General features: G+C 30.7%; 1 protein-coding gene across 2 annotated transcripts; it reads left to right on the top strand.

Annotated features, from left to right (window-relative positions):
• Positions 1–1,196: 1,196 nt before the first annotated feature.
• Positions 1,197–9,020, top strand: LOC137835048 (protein PAT1 homolog). Of its 2 annotated transcripts, XR_011085004.1 has the most exons (6): positions 1,222–1,698; positions 2,547–2,680; positions 2,853–2,909; positions 4,657–4,720; positions 6,381–8,655; positions 8,762–9,020. XR_011085004.1 is itself a non-coding variant. In XM_068643382.1 (5 exons), exons 1-5 carry the CDS (start codon positions 1,608–1,610, stop codon positions 8,519–8,521), a joined length of 2,487 nt encoding a protein of 828 aa, XP_068499483.1. In that variant the 5' UTR covers positions 1,197–1,607; the 3' UTR covers positions 8,522–9,020. The 2 variants fall into 2 exon arrangements, 1 of the variants encoding a protein (XP_068499483.1); XM_068643382.1 differs by having other exon boundaries at positions 1,197–1,698; positions 6,381–9,020.
• Positions 9,021–11,555: the final 2,535 nt, after the last annotated feature.

Here is an 11,555-nt window from a genome sequence, read left to right as displayed (position 1 = left end):
GAATATTTTTTATTAAAATAATAAATAATGAATTTAACCAAATAATTTTTTAAATTAACATTACACATATATATTTATTTATATATTTCCTTTTATAAAAAACCTAAAAGACTCAAATTCATTCAAAAACTCAAATCTATACCTATTTTTTTTTAAAATTAATTAGCATTCAAATATTATATCAATCTCTACTATTATTTGATAACTTTTATGTCATTTTTAAATTACACAATTATCTTTTAATAAATATAAAATATTCTATTTATTTATTTGATAAAATAAATAATTAAATAATTTATTCTCTAACATTAATCTATAACGTTACTAAAGATATTTTTTATTTAGTGTATAAAAATTCTTACTATTTTACCCTTTGAGTAATTGTTGTTTTAAACTAAAATAAATTACCTATAAAAATATTACTTAAAATGTTAAAAAAATCATTTATTCTAATGAAAACACATGCACATATTCACATTTTTATTAGATTAAAAAATATATAATTTTATTTTTTATAATTTTTATAAGTAATTAATTAAAATAAAATATCATTTAAAAAAAGATATATAATTTTGAAAAAATTATTATAAAATCATATATAATCATTATTTAAAAAAAATATTAATTTATTTATTTTATTAAATTAATTAATTATTTTTTATTTATTAAAAGGTAAACTTGTTCAATTAAAAATAAATATAAATAATTTTGATAGTTTTTTAAATATTTTTTATTCATTTTGTAGGTAAATTTTTATACAAGTTATTTTAGTTTAGAGAATATTACTCAAATCATAGATCGGTAAGACAATTATTTCAGTTTAAAAAATGTTACTCAAACAATCAAACAATAAGAATTTATGTTTAAAAAAATATCTTATTAATGTTAATGATTTATTTTTAAATAAACAATTTTATCTTTAATAAATATAAAAAATATTTTCTTTAATAAAGTCAATAATGGAATAACTTTTGTTTATTTTAAAATAATTAAATATTTTTAAAAAAATTACTACTATATAAGTTTTTAATACTAGTTTTACAAAATTAAAATTACATATATTTTATTTTAATAAAAAGAAATTCGCTAATTATTTATAAAATTATATATTTGAATATAATAAAATATGTGTATACCTTAATGAAGAGTTTAATAGATACTAACTATTAGTATAAATTTTGTTAGAATGCAAATATAAATAAATCTTCATTGGCAACTGTTGTTTACAAAAATAATTATCGACTAGTCGCATTCCGGTTCGGTTTTAGGGTTCTTCAGCACACACAAATCTCTGAAATAAATCTCAATCTGTATCTCCTTTGTATTTGTAGGGTTGCCCTTTATTTCTCTCTCTTTCTTTATCTTCTTCCTCCTTTTCTTTTCCTTGTTTTTGATCCAAATTGTAATTTTTTTTTTCATGTGCTCAATTGTTTGGCCGGATATTCTTCTTCCTATCCTTCCTCGTTTTCTCCTTTTTCCTTCGGTTTAAGTTTCAAGTTCTACTGAGAAAGATATAGTGTTTAAAGTTTCAATCTTTTTTTATTGGATTCTCTTTTCTCTTTGAATCTTTTGTTTTTCTTTCTGGGTTTTGTTTTCGCTTTCTTTTCATGGTGGATATGGATGGGTTTGGAACTGGGGGTGATGTTGGGGGAGTTCCCAACACAGAGGATCTTAGACAACTGGGGAATGTTTCCACAGGTTTGCTTCATCTTTTGGGATTTAATTTATTTTCTATCTTAACCTTATCTTTATGGGTGTTTGTTGGTATGTTTTTATTTATTCTGTTTGTTCATGTAGATCTGGTCTGTTTTATCTACTAATTTGATTTGAATTATAATAAAATTGATTCAATATCACTGGCTATTATTTTTATGGAGTTCTTTTGCATTTCTATTGTTTGTTGGTTGTTGTCTTCAGTTCACACACAGTAGCCTTTTTAAGCTTCAGGTTCCAAGTTCTTACACGGAATGCTGTAGCTGCACCAAAATATAATGTTTAATATGCTGATTATTTCATATGAATTGGATTTTTTTGTTGCCATCTTCTGGGGTATGTTGCTATTGACTGCTGCAGTTGATGACCAGACTGTTTGGTGACTGTGTAATGGTTCTCTAACTGCTTTACACTGGTAGATGATTCAGGGTTTTTTTTTGTGCAAATCCAGATGGTGCTGAGTTAAGAGCTATTTCTCCACGTGTCAATGCTTTGTTATAGGAATATTTTTTTATTTACATTTTTTCTATTTTAGTGAAGACTTGTTGCACTTTCGATGAATGACTCATTTCCATTAGGATTATTATGAGAATTTTTCTATGTTTTACATTTTGAAATTGGTGCGATGTCTTACTAGTGTATATATTTTTTTTGACTTGATATTATGTTTGGTGTCTTGTGTATCTTTTGACTTGATGCAATGTTTGGTGTCTTACATATTTAAATAATTGTTTTACAACTTTCTTGACTTGACATTATGATTTGATATTGTACCATCACCAGTGCATCCTATACTTTTCATGTTACATAATTCTAATGGTTGAAACATTTAGGTGCTGTTTTTGATGCATCACAATATGCATTTTTTGGTTCGGAGAGTGCTGTTCAAGAAGTTGAGCTGGGAGGGTTAGAAGATGATGACGATTTGCTTGAGTCTAATGGGGAGTTCATTGTCAACAGAGAAGAGGTTAATGTCCATAATTCTTTCGACTTTAACTTCAAATTTTGCTTCGAGAATAATTTGAAATATAAAAATGTTGGCAGAATCTCTGTTCCCTTCCCCACCAGTCCTAAAATCAATGGATATTAATTGTTACTACTCATTGAATTATTATCAGCTCACTTCTTTCAATTTGCAGGCTGAGGATTTAAAATCTCTTTCTGACATTGATGATCTCAGTACTACTTTTTGGAAGGTAAGGCTGTTAAATTATGATATTCTCTTCTTAAATGCTTGATATTTTTATTAGATAATTAACTGAAATATTGTCATGATATTATCTCAATTTGCTTGCATTCATTAAAGAATTGATGAATTATTTATTTTATTACTTATATTATATATATTATATTATATGAAATTTATCATTTTGTACTGATTCAAATAAGTCAGTTAAGGCTTGTGTTAGACAAAGAAGTAATTTTTTTTTTCTGTTGTTGATATTTCTGAACCTTTATTTTACCGCATAGTTCAGCTTTATTTGTTTTCTTAAAATCTCTCGATGTTCCCGTGACTAAAAGTTTAAGCAAGAATTGGTTTGGTCCTGTTTCTCAATATTCTCATTTAATGTGTTAGAATTTTTATTGACTAAGAAAGAATTTTGTTTTTAATTTAGTTCAAGGTATCAAGCAAGAAGCTTGATCTTTTGAGTACTCTATCTCATTTTAGTTGACCAAGCTAGTATGCTAGAGAGTTGGAGTTTCTAAGTTGACAAGTCCGAATGGTAGTTTCTAATTTTTTTTTTTAAATGTTAAAATGAGCAATAATCCATATTTTTCTAATACCAAATCCGCCAGTGTATCTTATTATTAGCATGTCCTTGAGATTAGCATTATCTGCTTCTGATACCAAATCCTAACTTTAAAATGTTCACAATAAGTTGATCCCTTGAAGAAATAATCAATATAGATACTACATACAGAATCTTGGACCATTTCAGGTGCTAATGAATCTTGGAGATAATGAAACTGAGATTCTGGTTTTGTATGGGATAGGAAATCAGTAAATCATGTTTTATTCCATTATAGAGTATCATGCATTTCATCTTGGCCTGGTCCAACATGTGATCTGACCCAAGATGGAGGGACTGTTTTTCATGGGGACTTTGGTAAAAGTGGAGGGTCTAGACTGACAATTAGGTAGATGAAGATGAAAAGGTACCTACTCTTAGTCATTACAGTGGTTGCTCACTTTAATTTCCTTTTGTCATTACGAGTTTTCCTTGTTTGGCCTGTGGATGTAGGTCTCTCTAGGTTGTACCCCACTAAATTTCTTGTATATATTATTTTTCTCATTATTTTCTTTTTCCGTGTTACAACTTCCTTCTTGGCAAATGAGAGAAATCATTAGTAATATGGCAACATCTCTTCTGCTGTTAAATCCAACTTCTTTGTCATTCCTATGTATCAGTATGGCTTGGATCATGCAACTTCAATCTGTTTAGAACCTTTGCAAAAAGCTTGGCGAACCGACTATTAAATTAAGGTTTCCTACCCTTGGTTAAATGAATTAGTTTAGCAAGAAATATTGGACAATTGGACCAAATCTCCACTAGATTTTTTCACTTGAAATTACTGGAATAAAAATGTGTGAGAAAATTATTATGCAAACATGTATACAGGGAATTTAGACTTATTATGGGACTTTAGAAAAAGAAAACTAGAAAAAAGAAAGTGACATAGTTGGTTAAATGAAAGGCTACTCTACTTTGCTTGATTCCTTGGATATTTCAGGCTTATTGAAATGTATTTGTTACCTAAATTAATGATTTCCTTCTCCAACACAACAAATAGTTTTTAATCTTTCTTTCTGTGTTACTTATGTGCTTAGCTTTATAATTCAGTTTCTTTTATAATTTTGATAATAATTCTCATGTATGTGATCATATTTTGCTTTGTGCATGTTGATACAAAGATTAAGTGTATTTTTGGGTTTAATTTCAGTTGAACAAGGTTGTAAGTGAACCAAAAAGCACAGAATTTATTGGTGAACAGGGATCGAGACAGAGTGAGTAAAGCAATTGTAAATGATTTTCTATTGTTTTTTTCATCATAACTTAACAATGCCCCTTTTCTTCATGGATTTTAATTTTATATGTATTTAACATTTTGTAATATATTTCCATTGTACCGAGGCCATCTTTTACATGGTAGTTGTTTATATGAAGTGTAAGCATAAAGGTGTTAGGATGAATATGTGGAAGTTGGAATAGGTTAATTTGGAGTGGTGTTTGTTTAACTTGAAAAGTGAAAAAAAGCTGATTTGCTTGAGGAAATCCTAGTCATGATTTGACTGAAGCTGTTTGATTATTAAAAATGGAACTTAATAGAATCTACGTTTTGAAACTTTTATCTCATGAAGTAACTGTATTGCCCACTCCATATAAGACATTGCTATAGCTTGTTATTCAGTCTCTACACTGGATCTAGAAACCACACTTTAGCTCTAATTTTTCCAGAATAGAAGGTTATTGCCAACAAAAATGCAACATCTGATGGTAGACCAGGTATTGACCAGCATACCAGCCTAATCCACTATTGACCCTCAATTTGAGCATTCCCTTTGTTCTCATGTAACAATCCTTGACTCAGCATACCTAAATTTGTCTCATAAATTATACTATTACACTCTGATGATAAATTAGGAGACTGCATAAATTGACACACCACACTAACTATGGAGGAAACACCTGATCAAGTTATTATAAGGTGGCTAATTTCCTATGGACTCTGTAATAGCTTGTTGATTAGATACATTGGAATGTTGAGAAATATATAAAGTTTAGCTCACCATTTTTATTTCTAATATACACCTTGAAGCTTTCATCCTCATATGCATCATTTACATCTACCATGATTTAGAGCTTCAATACCATACAAATGATACTGGATCAAAACACTCGTGATGAATATACTGTTTTGTTCTGTGGATGCTGACATTAGTGTAATATCAATTCAGTACTTTTGTAGTGGATATACAATGGAACAAAGAACTGAAACTGAAAAATAGCTAGCAGAGTGTTTCAGAATTTCCTCTTATGCTCTTTGCTTCTTTTTATCTTTCTCTCTATTTTCTTTATCCATATAGTTCAAAATTCTCCCCCAAATCACTGATTTCGTATTACACTATACATCTGGTTTTTTAGAAGTTTTGGATTGTTTGAATATATATAAAACTCCATCACCAAAACTTAAATCATGAACTTGCATATGCCTTTAAAAATGTAATTTATGTTTGCAACTGTGCAAGCATACATATAGAACCTGTAATATCATGATCCAACCTTTCTATGTCAATGGAAAGGAGGTGAGGGTTTTTGCTGCATGATTATTGATCATGTGGTAATCTTTTTAGTAGAAAAACTTCAGAATAAATAAAGGAGTTGGGCGAAGGTTGCAAACTTGAATAGAATTGATTCCTTGGGTCACCGACTAATCATATAAATAGTTGAGGCGGAGCACAGTTGTTTACTAGATATGATATTTCATCAGACTGTGTTGTCTGTAAAATCCATCTCTGAAGATTGATGAATTAAGATGAGGTGTTCTGTGTCTTTGAGTTCACAGTGACCTTACATCTGGCATTTTAGCATTCTGTTTCTTCTTTTGTCACTGTATGCAAATTTTTTCACTAAACTGAATTTTTAATCATCTTATATTTTATTCAGATTCTGCGGCTGAAAGGGCACAGAAGGATGATGTTCTTAGCTGGTATGAACAGAATGCTTATGATAATGAGGGTTCTCTGGATGGAAGAAGAATGTCATCGCAACCTCATTCTTCTCTTTCTCAGTTACATGAACCAAAGGGCTTGTACAGAACATCCTCATATCCTGAGCAGCCAAGGCAGCAACAACATCACCAGCTCCAATCTGGTGAATCAGCTCCCAACTGGTTTGATCAGCATATGTATGGTACTGAAACTACTCATGATGGAAAGCGATGGTCATCGCAACCACATTCCACAATTGCTCACTTACAAGAAACGAGGCCATTGCATAGAACATCTTTATATCCTGACAAGCAGCAGGATTTTCCTCATTTTTCTAGTGAACCAATTTTGGTACCTAACTCTTCATTTACTTCGTATCCTCCACCCAGTGGTAGATCTCAGCAAGCTTCTCCAAGTCACAATACAGGGCACTTAAACATTCCTTATCATGCTATGGGAGCTCAGATGGCACTGTCACCTCAAAATCGTTCTCATTTCTCCAATCCTGCATTACAGTTGAGTGGAATAAATCATGGGCCTCCTTTTGGTGGAAACATGCGCCAATTTCCTACTGGTTCCCCTCTTAGTCAGAGAATGCAGAATCAATTGGTAAACCAGGCTGGGTTATATCCTGGAGATCATCCCAATATTTCCTCAGGTTTACCCATGATTAACAAGTATGATCAGATGCTTGGGCTGATGGAACTGAGGGATCAAATGCCAAAATCAGCTCAAATAGGTAGACCAAATCTCCGGTTTTCCCCACAGGGTTTTGATACAAGTGGCCTTAGAAGCAATAGTGGATGGCCTAGATTTAGATCCAAGCACATGACAACTGAGGAAATTGAGAATATTCTTAGAATGCAGCTTGCAGCAACACACAGCAATGATCCATATGTTGATGATTATTACCACCAAGGTTGTCTTGCAAAAAAGTCTTCTGGTGCTAAATTGAGGCACCACTTTAGTCCAGCTCAAATAAGGGAACTTCCTCTACGGCCCTCTTCTAATGCTGAACCACATGCTTTTCTTCAGGTTGATGCTCTAGGGAGGGTTCCATTCTCATCGATTCGCAGGCCCCGTCCTCTACTGGAAGTTGATCCTCCAAATTCCTCTAATGTAGGTAGTCCTGAGCAAAGCATTTCTGAGAAACCACTCGAACAGGAACCAATGCTTGCAGCTAGGGTCACAATTGAAGATGGTATTTATCTTCTTCTTGATGTAGATGATATTGATCGTTTCCTACAGTTTAATCAGCTTCAAGATGGTGGTCTTCAGTTAAAACGGAAACGACAGGGTCTTCTGGAAGGACTTGCTGCCTCACTTCATTTAGTTGATCCACTGGGAAAGAATGGACGGACAGTTACACTTGCCGCAAAAGATGACTTTGTTTTTCTCAGGATAGTTTCTCTACCCAAGGGTCGGAAGCTACTTGCTAGGTACCTTCAACTGCTTTTTCCTGGTGGTGATCTAATGCGCATAGTCTGTATGGCCATCTTTCGGCATTTAAGGTTTTTATTTGGTAATCTTCCCTCTGATCCAGCTCCAGCAGAGACTATTAATAACCTTGCCAGGGTTGTTTCAAGATGCATCCGTGAAATGGATCTAAGTTCCATTAGTGCTTGTCTAGCAGCAGCTGTTTGTACTTCTGATCCACCTCCCCTACGTCCACTCAGAAGTTCGGCCGGAGATGGGGCTTCCCTTATTCTAGTATCCGTGCTTGAAAGGGCAACTGAGCTTCTAACTGATCCTCATGCTGCTAGCAATTATAATATTGCAAACCGTTCACTTTGGCAGTCTACATTTGATGAATTCTTTGGCCTTCTGACTAAGTATTGTGTGAGTAAATATGACGGTGTAATGCAATCATTCCTTATACAAGGGACACCAAATATGGCTGCCATTGGTGCAGATGCTGCTAATGCTATTAGCAAGGAAATGCCAGTTGAGCTCTTACGTGCAAGTCTACCTCACACAGATGACCGCCAGAAAAAACTATTACTTGATTTTGCTCAGCGCTCTATACCTGTTGTTGGATTTAATGGTAATTCTGGGGGCCACGGTCACCATGTGAACTCGGAGTCAGTGCTGAGTTAATTAGATAATTGAACACATTCATCCGAGGAGCTGTTGAATGGCAAAATTTGATAGGGACAACCTTGTGTTCTATTTACTTTGGAGCAGCCTCATGTGGAAGGATCAGGACAACCTTGGTATCTTGATATATTGCGGTAATGCCATGTAGCATTGTGATAAATTTACAATCAGGCCCGTTGTGTATTATGATAGACTTGGCTTGATTTGTTCCTCTTGTCTTGCCTTTTTTTCTTTTGACAGGGGAGCTTATTGTTGCTCACTTTCTTGTTTCTCTAGAGCACAGTAATGGGTAGTATGTCAAGTTTTAGGTGTTAAGTTGGATTCCCATGTTTCTTTATTATTACATCATTCCCTCAGCCATGGGATTGTGGTTGTCTTCGTACTCCTTATCTACCTTCATATACACGTCACATCTCCAATTTGAATTAGCATTATAACCACTCGACAAGGTGTTCTTTGCATGCTTAAGAATAAATTATGTTAACCTTGTTTCTTGGTTTCTGCTTCCTCTTCTTTTCCATTGCCTTTGACCCTAGTTTTGTATGCTATTATTGCTTCTGTAATGCATTGCTTCTCTTTAGATTTCTTATATTTATTTATTTGCCATTTCTTTCCTAATTAAGCAAAAACCACTGCATATTTTTCAGGTTTAGTTTTTAAAACGGTTCAAGACCAATTTGGTTCAAAATTAATACATAATAGCTTTTTTATTATTCATTTTATATTTTAAAAGTTCTCAACTTAATTATTTATATTTGTATGAATCCCCTCAAGTCTGGGGTTATTCCTCCGCTCAAACTATTAGAATCCTTTCAGTGTTTCATCAAACACATCTAATATATTAATAAGTGAGAATAAATTATTCAACTAAAAAATCATTCACATTTCTCATTCATTGAATTCAATCACATTTTTAAAACTTATTTTATATATTCATTCTAAAAAGTTAGCATTCAAATTATTTAATTCATTCTACTATTTTAAAATATGTCTTTGACAAAATCAATTTTATATTTAGGGTCAAATGAACACATTTATATAGGTATTATTTGAATTTATCTTGATTTTGATAAAGAATTATTGCATTGAGAATAGAGTACGTGATAACTAATTTTTTAAATTGAATATGAAGATAATTTAAAATTATGGAGATGAAAATGAATGTGTATATTTATCTCTCATACCTATTCTAATACTCATTTAAATTATTAAAATATTTTTAATTTTTTATATAATTTATAAAATTTATTTAATTAGAATAGTAAAGAGACAAAAAAATTTCATACCCTGCATTGGTTCCGTCTCTTTGCCACTTATATTTACACAAATTTGATAGGATAACGCCAATATGCATTTTTTTGCTTTAAGTGAATTTTAAGCAAGCAAAATAAAAATATATAACTACTAAAGAAATAAAACAAAATTATTGTTGATAGCGAGTTAAAATATATTAAAAACGTATATAAATTTCAAACGGTTTAAAATAGGAATAAACATGATTATGTCCATCTTAATAATGCATTAAATTTTGTTAATATTAATATTCTTCTCAATGATCAAACGTTATACGCTAATGAGAATTAGGTTATTTTAGAGAGAAAAATTGCATTGTTAGAAAACATTAATCTTTTTTCCAATATTTAAGAAAACATTAAAGTTTGAGTGTTTAGTTATAGAAGAATATACTTAAGAGTTTGAAAATGTGATGGTATCTCTCAATGATCCAAAATTTAAGATTTCTACTAGTACATTCAAATTTGGTTTCATGGATTTATAGTAATATATATCACTTTGATTTTATCTCTTTTATTGACAAACCAACTTATGTTAAAGAAGATGTGTTGTTGATTAACATTATTCAATTCAGACATTAATGTGATAAAGACTATAGAGAAAAGTAACTATGATAAATTGTGGTTCAATTTTTTTTATAAGTATTAATTATTATTCATTTAAGACATCAATCTTACATTGTTTAAATTTTTTTTTAGAATGAATGACTCTTGTCTAATTTTCTTGAGTTGTAACTCAAATCCCTGGTCATTATAAGATGATTTGTTGAAGACTCAAACAATGCTTCTTTCAGAATTAATTGAATCATTTGATGTAAATAAAAACTTCTTATTTTTTTTTCTTTCAAATGTTTTAAAATTTATTTATTAATTACAAGAACAAAATAATTTTATTACCTGAAATATTATGCACGTTGTAGGTTTATGGTGTATATCAAGGTCATTAACAACTCTGAATATATGATCTTTTTATTATTTAATAAAATTGTCAAGGATTTCATTGGACAAAATGCAAAGGAATTGCTTTGTTTATATAATTTTTTGTCATTTTAATTAATTGAATGCAACTAGTTAGCTATAGATATTCATTAATTCATATTTTTTTTTATATCTCTAAGTTGCATATTCAACTAATATGCCTTTTCAACTTAACGCATTCGTAGACAAACAATTCAATTTTAAATTTGAGGTTAAACATTTAATTTGAAAATGTTATCTAAGATGTTGAAGTTGTCCAACAATTTATTAATCTACACATAATTCAAGTTATGCTTTTATAATGAGCATATTTTTTTTTCTTCTAAAAATGCTAATTATTGTTTATATTTTATTATCAACTTGCTAACCACAATCAGGTAACTAAATATAACCCGTTAGTATAAAACTAATTAATTTGACATTTTAAAAAAACTGACTCAGTATTCTTTTTTCTTCATTTCAGTATGCTATTGGAGTGATTGGTTCTAGTTGAATAGTATCTACATTACTGGTTTATATAATGCATAAGGAACACCCACTAGAAAATTGGGTACAAAGAGATTATTAAATAAAATAAAAACCTTGAAGTTATTAATCTTGGAGATACACAAGCATATGGTATTGAAGAGTCAATGACTAAATATATGAAGATAAAGACTAAATAAAGGAATTTTGTTGTGTTATTTTACAGTATATGTGCCATATTTTGAAAATAAATAATTATGTAAGTGTTCATTAATTATATTTTGTAGCTATTAAATATT

This window comes from Phaseolus vulgaris, chromosome 5 (assembly GCF_000499845.2).
Source record: "Phaseolus vulgaris cultivar G19833 chromosome 5, P. vulgaris v2.0, whole genome shotgun sequence".
NCBI classification, from domain to species: Eukaryota; Viridiplantae; Streptophyta; class Magnoliopsida; order Fabales; family Fabaceae; genus Phaseolus; species Phaseolus vulgaris.
The sequence above is the reverse complement of the archived record's forward strand: the minus strand, read 5'-3'. Positions and strand labels throughout refer to the sequence as shown.

Coding starts and splice junctions, on each gene's coding strand:
- LOC137835048 (XM_068643382.1), top strand. CDS start 1,608: ATGGTGGATATGGATGGGTTTGGAACTGGGGGTGATGTTGGGGGAGTT. Junction 2,681..2,852: donor TCATTGTCAACAGAGAAGAG/GTTAATGTCCAT, acceptor TTCAATTTGCAG/GCTGAGGATTTAAAATCTCT. Junction 4,721..6,380: donor TGAACAGGGATCGAGACAGA/GTGAGTAAAGCA, acceptor TATTTTATTCAG/ATTCTGCGGCTGAAAGGGCA.